This window comes from Aspergillus viridinutans (genome assembly GCF_018404265.1).
Source record: "Aspergillus viridinutans IFM 47045 DNA, scaffold_1, whole genome shotgun sequence".
Classification (NCBI taxonomy): domain Eukaryota; kingdom Fungi; phylum Ascomycota; class Eurotiomycetes; order Eurotiales; family Aspergillaceae; genus Aspergillus; species Aspergillus viridinutans.
Window position 1 is genome coordinate 5,115,658 of NW_025091217.1, and position 12,199 is coordinate 5,127,856.

The window sequence follows — 12,199 nt, forward strand, 5'->3', positions numbered from 1 at the left end:
GAAAACCAACAAGGATGATCCTGAAAGAAGGTCCAAGTCTGGAGACCTCAGAGACGGGCCTGCGTCGCTATGGGGCGGAAGTGGTGACTGTGGATTGCTCAAACCGACACAAAGCGGGGACAAGCCGACAGAAGCACATGAAACGTGCTCCATCGCACTGGCGATCATCATCCCATCCCATCCATTCCATTCCATTTCAAAGCCACAATCAGCCATCGGCGCATCGCACTATCTAGTCAATTCATCTGATCCATCCGTCTACCCGTCCATTCATCATCATATGATCCACCATGTCCGTTCCTGCATCGACAATTGAGGTAATGCAGTGGAATCTTCGCAGGTAGCTGAAATATATATCTGATTGCAGTGGTACTTTGGTCTGTAGGAACCTCTTTCTTTACTGGCTCAGAAATGGCTTGACTGGGACCGAGTAAGACGATCCCGAGCTCACAAGTAACTCCAATAATACGATGAAAGCTTGCTGATCTCAAAGGCAGAATCCCGAGACGCGGGCTGAAATTGAGCAGCTGCAGAAGACCGGAGCGACTGCAGAGCTTGAGCTGCGTCTTCGGCATCGTACGTATATGCTACAATACAGGCTCCTTCGTTTCTTGCACCCTTTGCCTTTCTAACCACACAAGTGCAGGCATTCAATTCGGGACTGCCGGTCTTCGTGGTCGGATGGCGGCAGGGTTCTCCTGCATGAACTCCCTGACCGTCATTCAAGCATCGCAAGGGTTGGCCAAATACATTAGAGACAAACACTCTGACATTGCATCGAACGGCGTGGTCATTGGCCATGACGCTCGGCATAACTCTGCCAAATTTGCTGCCCTGGCAGCGAATGCCTTCATTGCGATGAAAATTCCAGTCTGGTATTATTCAGAGTCCTCTTTGACACCATCAGTCCCATTTGGTGTGACGCATTTGCGAGCTGCAGCTGGCGTCATGATCACCGCAAGCCATGTAGGTTTCCTCACAATTCGCGCAGTAACAAGAGCAAAAGAGGTCTGACACAGATGATTTGGTCGACAGAACCCAGCACAAGATAACGGCATGCATTGCACTCCCCAGATCTCGGTTCTGATTGCTAATTGTGTACAGGTTACAAAGTGTTCGGCTCACGCTTCCCTTGATTTCAAATGGACGACGTTGACTAGTGGGCTAGGTATTTCAAGAACGGCGCTCAGATCAATACGCCCATGGATATTGAGATAGCGCAATCGATTGACAGCAACCTAGAACCGTGGCCGAATGCCTGGAACAGCCTAGAAACCACGGAGTATCTCCATGCCGAAGCTCTTCAGACGATTCTGCCTCGATATACCGAGGCGGTTTGGAACTATGCCGTGAGAATCATGCCACCCTCATTCGGGTTAATTGACTAATAGCGCGCCTAGAAATCCACCGTCCCTAGCTGGTCAAGCCCGCGACCATTCATGTATACTCCCTTGCATGGCGTTGGGGGTCTGATCTTTCCTGAATTATGCCGCTCGGTTGGAATAACCGACTTCGCCACTGTAACAGAGCAAGTGGAACCGAACCCTGATTTCCCGACGGTGTCATTCCCGAACCCGGAGGAGAATGGTTCTCTGGACTTGGCCATGCAAACAGCTGATAAAGAGGGCAAAACCCTCATTATTGCTAATGACCCTGATGCAGATCGGTTCGCTGCTGCTGAGAAAGTTGAGTAAGTGGGCATGCGAAGGGCGTCTTTATATTCCTGGAAATAATCACTAATCATCGAGTAGCGGTTCTTGGTTCACCTTCACGGGGAACCACCTTGGCGTTCTACTAGCATCACATCTGTTTGATTCGCTTGAATGTCGAAATGACAAATCCCGTATAGCTGTGTTGAACTCCGCAGTCTCTACAGGCATGCTCGAAAAGATGGCAAGGTCTAAGGGCTTCCACTTTGAGGAAACATTGACTGGATTTAAGTGGATGGGAAATATTGCCCGGAGACTGGAAGAGTCAGGATACCATGTACCTTTTGCTTTCGAGGAAGCCTTGGGGTATATGTTCCCAGACGTATGCCACGACAAGGACGGCGTGACCGCTGCTATGGTTTTTCTAGCAGCGGAAGCTCGATGGAGGTCTCAGGGTCTCACCCCTTATTCGAAACTACAGCAGCTGTTTAAGGATTTTGGGTACTTTGAAACACTCAATAACTACTTCCGATCGCCTAGTCCGGAAGTCACAAAAAGTCTTTTTGAAGCCATCAGGAGCGGGCCTTACCGGACACAGAAATCACTTGGTACATTCAAAATCTTGAGGTGGAGAGACATGACAGAGGGCTATGATTCAGGCACGGAAGATCACAAGCCAGCACTGCCAATTGATAAAAGTAGTCAGATGTTGACCCTATGGCTGGACCGAGATGTTCGGTTCACCATCCGTGGCTCTGGCACAGAACCAAAAGTCAAGGGTAATTTCCACAACAGGAACATATGTGCAAAGCATTGCTAATTGACTTTCTAGTCTACATCGAAAGCTGCGGTGCTTCTCATGCGCAGGCAGTGGATGCTGTCTGTGACACCTTTCGAACAGTTTTGAAAGAGTGGATCCAACCCTCTGCTCCTTCAATGAGCTACAGCAAAAATCTCCCGACGTCGTCTGGTCATATTCTCAACATTGATTGAAAGAGTGATCTGGACGATTTGCGACGGCTAAACCTAGTAACCTAACCTACTGCATTTTGGCTCATTTGTATGGTCATAGAGCACGCCGTCTGGCTGTATTACTATCCTTCTTTGTGACACCTTGACGACCCTTAGAAAATCAAGTGGGTAGCACAACATTTCCAATCGACATCGGATTCGCTACACCAAGTACCTGCTTTTGAATAGAGCCAGGAAGAGCCTCACGTAGTGCGACCTCGCTTTCGAAAAGGCTTCTTCTGCCGTGTTCGAGATGGGGGCTAGGCTGGCGAACTACATATGATGTTGCACAGCAGCCCATACCTTGTACGACGAGTCCCGTCGGGCACAGTTGCTATCATGATCGCGTGAAGGGTTGCGTTCCCCTATGAAGTTGACTTCTATCTGCCCAAATAGTGCACTAGCACTTAAATTGTTGTAGCTCCCGCACTGAGTGCCAACACCGAGTGTTTCCAAACCCACAGTCTCCCACCCAGTTGGCTTGTTCTCCATCCATAATCGCTCATTGATTCTCTGTAATGGTTATCCGTTCATCCAGCTGGTCTAAACATGTGCATCGACACACCGTCGAGCACGGCACTCACCCAGCTGGCAACAATTGCAATCCATATCCGTATAACACAAGTATTGACGGGCAAGATTGCCTCGCAAACCGTCGAGGATTCGATACAGAGGTCAACACCGACGAGAGCGATACGGACTCTTCTACATTTGACTCACATATTCACCGAGGCGTTGGAGCTTGTTGCCATTCCACTTCAAGGGCTCGACAGGGCTGCCAGCACATGTGCGTACATACCTTCCGGCATCACCCTTGACCTTGATAGTGCCCTTGCCGGTCAATGTACGGTTACTAATACGAACACTGGGCTACAGTCTGAACAATGCCCATCCTCTAACCGACGGAATGCACGAGCTGAACAGCCAAGCTCATCACCATCACCATCACAACTACCACCAACAAACCTCCAGCACAAGCCATTGCAACCGCACAGCTCAATCCCACTGCGTTGAGGGCTATCCACCCCATCTTACGTGTCACAGTCACGCCCACGCCCAGCAGCACAGGCACCATCATCACCACCATCATCAGCAATTGACTCACTCTACGCATTATGACGGAGCAAGGGAGACTAGTCAATCCTGCACCTGCAGCCATACGTATGGAACTGAAACTCGTGCTCACAGTGGCGGGTTTCGGGGTTGTCGTGCTTTGACACGGGGGTGTCTGTGCCGGCGGCCGTATGGGCCTCCGTTGCCGGGTGGGTTGATGTGCGTGGGTAGGGGAAGGGTGGGATGTGTTTATAGGAGGTAGACTAGTTCTTATCTCGAGTCTGGTTTTTTTTTGGTTTTGGTCTTTTGAAATATCTATTTGATTTTATGCGTTATTTGATATTCATTCGTTCAACGGGGTATAAAAGCTATGGGTTTGTGAGATGAATCATGACCCGTTATCTTGGACTCATAAGCCAGCGTTTCGTATTCTTCAAACCGATGGAACGATCATGCAATATCCGGCCCAAGGTCTTCATTCCAGAGGGTGACTACTCAGACGACACATTTTCCTCATGCTGTGTAGCTTGAGCAGCAGGCTTACCGGCACCAGCCTCGGCATCCAGGAGACTGTTCTTCCGACCGGCCGTCTCAATATACCCAGGGTTCTCAGCCTTGAGGCGCGCAAAGGTCCGCTCCGCATCCCACACCCAGGGCGTCTCAGCCGCGAAAAGCAGATCCATGTCCTCCAGAGTCCGCTGGTTACTTTCCGGGTAGAGAGCCCAGACCATGGGGATCGTGATGACGTTGCTGATGGCGAAGATGTACAGGGTCTTTTCGCCGATGGAGCTGAACATCACCGGGCAAAGGAGGGTCTATGAAAGTCTCAGTCTGATGTTCGCTAGGAGAGGGGTTGTGGGCACTGACCAGCCAGCCGTTTCCGATACTCCATCCTACCACACCCCAGGCGTTTCCTCGGGCGCGGACGGCCAAGGGGAAGATTTCTGCGGGGTAGATCCAGGGGACTGGTGAGATGTTAGCAGAAGTTGTGGGAGAGTGGAGACTGGAGGTTGAAGTACCAGTGAGCCATGTGGCGCCGAAGACCGAGGTGAAGATGAAGATCATCGATGCGGCGGCCGCACCGTACGAGCTTGCTTTGCTCACATCTCCGGACTCCCTAGCATTGATCGCGAGCCTGGAGAAGCCTCCAGCAAGAAACATGGCGATTCCTTGGGCGACGGATCCCCAGTAGAGGGTCCACCTACGGCCAATACGGTCGAGAGTGAAGACACAGATAAGTGTCGCAAACTGTAGAACTGTAGTTAGGCAAAAGTTTGACAGTTCTGGGACGATGGGGACGGACCATGTAGAAAATGTTGTTCAGACCGCTGATCCACTGGCTTTTCACCGAATCGAATCCGGCAATGCTGAAAATAGTCGGTGCATCTGGACACATCAGTCAGGCTGAATCATGTACAAGTGTTTGACGCTGGCAACGACATACAAACTGTGACACCGGCGATGCCGACCCATTCCTGCATGATCTGCAGCCAGATTACCAGTTGCACACGGCGTCCCAGGTGCAACTTCCCGCTCTTGTAGCCGAAAAGCATGGAAAGGTAGGAATTGCTATGGTTTATGGTCTTCTCGAGCTCCGCCACGCTTTGGATGTCACGGAACTCGGCTTCGGCTCGAACTGCGTCATCGCCACTGCTGCCACGGAGACGACCGAGGATATAGCGCGCTTCCTGCTCCCGTCCAACCTTGACTAGCCATCTTGGGGACTCTGGGAAGAACCACACAGCCGCGAACAACACGAGCAGGAAGATGATTTGGAAGGCGATTGGGAATCTCCAACGGAAGGGAGATTTTCCGCCATCGATGAAAGATAGACCACTACTACTTATTAGAAACGACTCCTTCAGGCCACTGGGCGAGCAGTAGGATACGCACAATTCCAACCAATACGCTAGAACAACACCGAAAATGTTGAGTGTAAACTCAATGGCGATGAACTGACCGCGAGAAGTGTGTTCAGCAGTCTCCGTAGCCCAGACCGGCACGATTGCGTTCAGAATGCCGGTGCCAATCCCGTTGATGAATCGGGCTGAGATTGATCAGCCACTGCAAAGTTATCTATTGATCTTGAGTATGACGCCTTACCGCAAATCATCCAGTTGTGATTCTGTGCTGAACATTGCAACGCGGCGCCAAGTATGGCCCACACAGCGCCCGAAGCAATAGTCTTGATTCTACCAATAGAGTCTCCAATCCATCCACCAAGGAGGCATCCGCAGAGCGTTCCGAGATAGTAGACGGAGACAATTCCTCCCTGTAACAAGCTGTTTGTGACAACTGGAGTAGGCTGACCATCTTTCATCTCGGTGTAACCAAAGCCCATCAAATCAATGTAGTCCTTGGCGTTGTTTACTCCGCCCATCATTCCTTGGTCATAGCCTGAATATCTGATCAGTAAAGGCATTAATGATGCTACGCGGCAGACAAACCAAAGAAGAGGATTGACAATGCAGCAACACAATTGATCGCAATCAGGAGCTTCTTTTTCTCCAGCTTGTGTACTATATTCCATGATGGTATTTGGTCACTCATTTTGACGGTAGGGTAATTTAGGGACTCAAGAGAATCGCAAGTGAAGTGAAGGACGCCCCAAGAGCATTAGTCACAATAGGTGTTTTTGATCACAACTCAAGTGCTTAAGATAGCCTGAGGGCCGATGAGCACTCCAGCATGAACCCACCGTGGAGAGTGAACGAAGCGAGATCACAGTTATCCGAGAGATCCTCTTTTCTGTGGGGTGGTACAGTGCATTTAAATGTCCAGGTCTGCAAGAGACAGCGGAGGACGATCATCCTGATGAGGATCGGCTGAGGTCCGACCAAAGAATTGGAGTATAGCTCTCTATAGGATAACTAATTTGGTTACATCCCGCGTGGGAGAAGTCTGGATCCTGGGGTCGGGGAGGAAAAGATGGTCGAAGGCATCGTATTCCCCACTCCGAGAAGGAAAAACGCACTATGACTCGTCGGAATGGGAACCTGGTTGATGTGATTTGGAGACAGACCAGCAAAAGATGGTTGAACAAAATCGGTAATCCGGGCATGTGGCAGCGGCGCCTCTGCGCCAAACGATGATCGCATCTGGTCACTGGATCGGGAGGCGTAAGGCGTTCGGGAAGTCTGCTGTAGATGTCAGGAACTTGGAGCCAAGTCCAATATGCGTCATTAATAATATGGATAGCACCAGAATTCGACAGAAGGCTGACAGCCTCGATGGAATCTGCACATTTCATTGGAAACATAGAGCGGCTGCTGTCAGTGTGATACCCTGATGAAGATCCCTTTTGAAGCACACTCGGTTAATGGGAACCGTTCGGCAGTTGAGGCCTGTAGATAGATAGTCTATGGGCTCACCCGAGGGTTTCTTTGGCCATCATTTCCTTGGAAAGATTGATGATGACTTATTTCATCTGGGGCCAAAGACACGTTCTATCCAATGGATGGAGTCGGCGTTGCGGGGATCACAAAGGGGACAATTCTGGGGTCGTTGGGTGGAGAGTCGGAAGTCGCCCGACTGTGAGCCTGGGAAATGCCTGTTTGGGATGCTTGAGAGGACCCTTGAGAGGGCCTAATGCTATTGACTGAAACAACGACGATGCCAAGGACGTACGGAGTAGAGGAGAAATAGAAGCAATCCTTTGATGAGATTTCCACTTTCAAGTCCGCCAAATCCCTAAAAACAATGAAGATAGGAGACTTGGATACCATTGGAGCCTGAGACAACAATGATTTTCATGTGCGTGCAGAGACAAGACAGACATGAATGAAGCGCAGCAGACTACTTCAGTATCCAGTTAGGAAAAAGGTTATACGAGGATCGATTCGCCTGCGGACTACAGATCTCCATGAATTCATGGACAGATTGATCCTACCAAACTTGGAGCAGTTAAACATGACCGTGCCCCAGTGGTGACTGATGTCTTTCGGATGCTAATCACCTTCTTCTTGTGTCCAGTGGTTACGCAGTCAGTCCGAACTCTGAAGCTCTGATCCCATAATGCTCCTAACAATTCAAAGTGACGTCTCGCCATCTGTGGTCGCACGCCAACCTGGAGTGAGGACTTCTGGTTACTGGCCCCAAATGGATATACTCTCCATCTGCGATAATTGGCGCTTAGAGACCGGACTTGCCTCTTGAGAGGCCCGAAATCATAACGGCGGGCAAATATTAAACCTGGATAACTACACTCTTCGACAAGCTCAGCAAAGCACTGTATTTCATGCACGCTGCCTCTGAACGCCGACGGTAGCCATTACTTTTCATTACCCGCGGAAACCAGTGTAATATCGAGGGTGACACGTCTCTTCTGAGGACCTGACGGCAGACAACCATTTGCAAGCAAATATTGAGCTTGTTTCCCTTGAAGTAGTTCATCATCGGCGACGGCCGATGCTTTCGACCTCCTGAGTCTGGGGTATCGTGGTGGTGGTGGTGGTGGTGATGGTGATGATTTTCCGCAGGCTTAAAGAGATCTTATCCACCTTTACCGCTAACGAGTATGGAATAGTCCGTTCCGGTATACTCCATTACCCATTTGATGTCGACCTCAACACCACCATTGTTCCCCATCTACTTTATAGATGTGATCATTGATAGTATTTCGTAGCTCATAGATGCCCGCGTTATTATACAGCACACTATATTGCTTATCCACAGATGCCCATGGAGTCTTATTATCAAGCATCACTTGCCGGCAATATGGAATCAGATAGCCGATTTGACCCGATGCTCACTGGTCCGGATGATTACATACGCAATGAATACCGTATCAATACCGGCCCGCCAGCTTTTGCTGCCAGAACCTCAAGAAAGCTTTCCTCGTCCCAACATCCTTTTCCCTATACTATTAGTCTGCCATCCCCAATTGTTGTCCTCCCATTCCTCCCCAGTTTGTTGACCTGGAGGATTGGCTATCTCTTTTAATCTCCCTTATCCCTGGTATTTTTTTCTCCTAGCACACTATGTTCCGGAGTATGCTGCCGCGTGCGACACCGCGGGCTGCCCTCCGCACTGCCGGCCCTCAGCCTGTCCCTTCTAGCTTCGTTGCTGCTCCTTCTCTGTCCGTATATGGACGCTTCAGACGCGGCTATGCTTCTGAATCTGGTAAGTGATTGATTGTTCCCTAGGGCATCCGTGAGACGGTGCCTACCCTTCCGGAGAAAGGGCAGCGGCTAATTATGGGAACTCCAATATACTAGAGCACGATGTGGTTATCATTGGTGGTGGTGTCGCTGGTTACGTCGCCGCTATCAAGGCCGGTCAAGAAGGTCTCAAGGTGAGTCTTGACACTTTTGTGGATATGAATTCGCTTTGCGCATTCTGACCCCTTTGCTAACATTTGATTGATCTTGGTTAGACCGCTTGTATCGAGAAGCGTGGACGTCTCGGTGGTACTTGCCTGAACGTCGGCTGCATTCCCTCGAAATCCCTGCTTAATAACTCCCACCTCTACCACCAGGTCCTTCATGACACAAAAAAGCGTGGTATTGAGGTCGGTGATGTCAAGTTGAACCTCGAGCAGATGATGAAGGCCAAGGACACCTCCGTGGATGGTCTCACAAAAGGTATCGAGTTCCTGTTCAAGAAGAACGGCGTCGACTACATTAAGGGTACCGGTGCTTTTGTCGACCAGAACACCGTTAAGGTGAACCTGCTCGAAGGTGGTGAACAGACTCTGCGCGGAAAGAACATTGTCATTGCCACCGGAAGTGAGGCCACTCCTTTCCCTGGCCTGAACATTGATGAGAAGAGAATCATCACTAGCACCGGCGCTCTCTCCCTGAAGGAGGTCCCCAAGAAGATGGTCGTCATTGGCGGTGGTATCATTGGTTTGGAGATGGTACGTGAACCCGATGACGAAAATTCGGACAACTCGGAATTTCCTCGTACTGATTTTGTTTGAAACACAGGCTTCCGTTTGGTCCCGTCTCGGTGCCGAAGTTACCGTTGTTGAGTTCCTTGGCCAGATTGGTGGACCTGGTATGGACGCCGACATCGCCAAACAGGCCCAGAAGATTTTGCAGAAGCAGGGTATCAAGTTCAAGACCAACACCAAGGTCACCAAGGGTGATGACAGCGGCGAGACCGTCAAGCTGAGCGTTGAGGCCGCCAAGGGTGGAAAGGAGGAGACTCTGGACGCCGACGTTGTTTTGGTTGCCATCGGCCGCAGACCCTACACCGAAGGACTGGGTTTGGAGAACATTGGAATTGACAAGGATGAGAGAGGCCGCCTTGTGATCGACCAGGAGTACCGCACCAAGCTTCCCCACATCCGTGTCATCGGCGACTGCACCTTCGGTCCCATGCTTGCCCACAAGGCCGAGGAAGAGGCCGTTGCTGCCGTCGAATACATTAAGAAGGGTCATGGCCACGTCAACTACGCTGCCATCCCCAGCGTCATGTACACGCACCCCGAAGTCGCGTGGGTTGGCCAGAACGAGGCCGAGGTCAAGGCCGCTGGCATCAAGTACCGCGTCGGTACCTTCCCCTTCAGCGCCAACTCTCGTGCCAAGACCAACCTCGACACTGAGGGCCAGGTTAAGTTCATTGCCGATGCTGAGACCGATCGCATTCTCGGTGTCCACATCATGGGTCCCAACGCTGGTGAGATGATTGCCGAGGCCACTCTGGCCGTCGAATACGGTGCTTCTTGCGAGGATATTGCCCGGACATGTCACGCTCACCCTACCCTGGCCGAGGCCTTCAAGGAGGCTGCCATGGCCACCTACTCCAAGGCCATCCACTTCTAAACTCCCTGAAATCCTCTTGCTCCGCCGCCCTGTATTTTCTCCTCTAGCCTAGCCACGCTAGCGAACCACATGTAGCATTTCGCCTTATTATATTTCTTATGTTGGTTGTGTTGTCTACTAGAGAATTTATGACGAAAAGACCTCATTATAACTCCCATTGTCCATTGAGAATAGAGTCGAGTTTCATAAATGTTCCAGAACGGTCACGTGATAGCGCGTCTCCATATATGTCAGGGTAGCCCTTTTGATGTCTGAGATACCATTAGGAGCTTAAGCTTCAAGATGGTGTAAAAGTACCTTCAGACTTTACACCAGCTTTTATTTCTATATCGGCCGAACTCCTTCAGTGGACTCATTGCAATGAGTGTTCTATCGGCCCCTCTGCAGTGGCTCGTATCGTGACTCAACAGGAGGACTCTGATTTGCTACATTGAGAGCAACGTCCTCAGCCACCCAAACAGTCTCATATAAACCAAGTCGCGTAACCATTTACTCTCTTCCTAAGCTACATGAACTAGTCAGACAACCACAGTAAGTGAGACTCAACATTCAACTGATGGAGTCCCTTATTAATAAGACATATAGGTCACTGTATGATCGCCTACAATCCACCTCTGCAAAGATCAAATCACCGCTATACATTACTTGAAGAGAGCCTGTGGTTCATATTCAAGAACCACCCAAGGATAATTATGGCATCTCTCACGAAAACCAGGCAATCCCCCTCCAAACCCACACCAACGGCCCCCTCACAAGAATCCTTGTCCCTCAACCCCCAAACCAAGAAATTCCTCCACCGCATCTCCCTGCATCCAACCCTAACCCCTTACCGCCGCCGCGTCTACCGCACCCTCCTCTCCGTGCCCGCAGGCCGCTGGACCACTTACTCGGCTCTCGCGACGCATCTAGGCTCCAGCGCACGGGCTGTGGGGAACGCAATGCGCACGAACCCGTTTGCGCCGGAGGTGCCCTGTCATCGGGTGCTGGCGACAAACGGGACGTTGGGGGGTTATAAGGGGGAGTGGATCTTGGGTGGGAAGTATCAGGTTGAGAAGAGGCTGTTGTTGGAGGGGGAAGGAGTTGTGTTTGACGAGGGGGGAAGGGCGCAGGGGGAGTGCTTTCGGGGGTTTGTGGATCTGGGGAGTGGGAAGTAGGTCTGGTGAATGTTGTTTGAGGTTTGATGCTTATAGTAAGACAGCTGAGTTTATTGAATGCTCTGGATATGTACTGTGAATACTATGCCGCTGCTGAGTGAATAGATATTCGCCTCGTATCCTTGATCGGATGTCTGTTCAGCGCAGTCGACCATCACTCCTTCTCATGTTGACATTCCGGCTATACGTTCCGGCGCCAGGCATTTATTATATGGCTCCTATCTTTAGATGCGATGAATATGACCGAGTATTCATGCATTGATCAGCGATCGAGTATCACCAGGGAGCAACAAAATTGACAAAATCGAAAGAGGAGATGGAGATGAGTGAGTGATGGACATGCTGAATACAATACAGAAAGTTTGTTCCTCCCTTTTCTCCCACAGTCAACTTGACGAAGCCCCTCTAACTAATGAAGGAAGACAGGCAGGAGTCCCAGCTGCTCGCTCAGAATGTGTGATCAATGCCGCATCTCGAGCCACGAGGAGAGGATGACATAGAGTCCGTGTCCTACTTTGCAGAAGGGGTACCGGATGGCAGACTGGTATACCAACCCCAATGGAAC

The 12,199-nt window shown here is 50.5% G+C and overlaps 4 protein-coding genes across 4 annotated transcripts; 3 read left to right on the forward strand and 1 right to left on the reverse strand.

Annotated features, from left to right (window-relative positions):
- Positions 1-290: 290 nt before the first annotated feature.
- Positions 291-2,642, forward strand: Aspvir_001477 (phosphoribomutase PRM15; the record flags this gene model as incomplete). The annotated part of the gene is made up of 8 exons (XM_043266599.1): positions 291-317; positions 386-430; positions 498-576; positions 647-966; positions 1,161-1,349; positions 1,401-1,690; positions 1,752-2,428; positions 2,482-2,642. 8 exons carry the CDS (start codon positions 291-293, stop codon positions 2,640-2,642), a joined length of 1,788 nt encoding a protein of 595 aa, XP_043122534.1.
- Positions 2,643-4,204: 1,562 nt separating this feature from the next.
- Positions 4,205-6,263, reverse strand: Aspvir_001478 (putative MFS monosaccharide transporter; the record flags this gene model as incomplete). Its single annotated transcript, XM_043266600.1, has 8 exons — positions 4,205-4,528; positions 4,581-4,678; positions 4,733-4,961; positions 5,017-5,099; positions 5,158-5,549; positions 5,607-5,760; positions 5,817-6,110; positions 6,161-6,263. The coding sequence occupies 8 exons, from the start codon at positions 6,261-6,263 to the stop codon at positions 4,205-4,207; spliced, it is 1,677 nt and encodes a 558-aa protein (XP_043122535.1).
- Positions 6,264-8,692: 2,429 nt separating this feature from the next.
- On the forward strand, positions 8,693-10,480 carry Aspvir_001479 (dihydrolipoyl dehydrogenase; the record flags this gene model as incomplete). The annotated part of the gene is made up of 4 exons (XM_043266601.1): positions 8,693-8,834; positions 8,930-9,006; positions 9,088-9,570; positions 9,641-10,480. The coding sequence occupies 4 exons, from the start codon at positions 8,693-8,695 to the stop codon at positions 10,478-10,480; spliced, it is 1,542 nt and encodes a 513-aa protein (XP_043122536.1).
- Positions 10,481-11,172: 692 nt separating this feature from the next.
- Positions 11,173-11,634, forward strand: Aspvir_001480 (MGMT family protein; the record flags this gene model as incomplete). Its single annotated transcript, XM_043266602.1, has 1 exon — positions 11,173-11,634. One exon carries the CDS (start codon positions 11,173-11,175, stop codon positions 11,632-11,634), a length of 462 nt encoding a protein of 153 aa, XP_043122537.1.
- Positions 11,635-12,199: the final 565 nt, after the last annotated feature.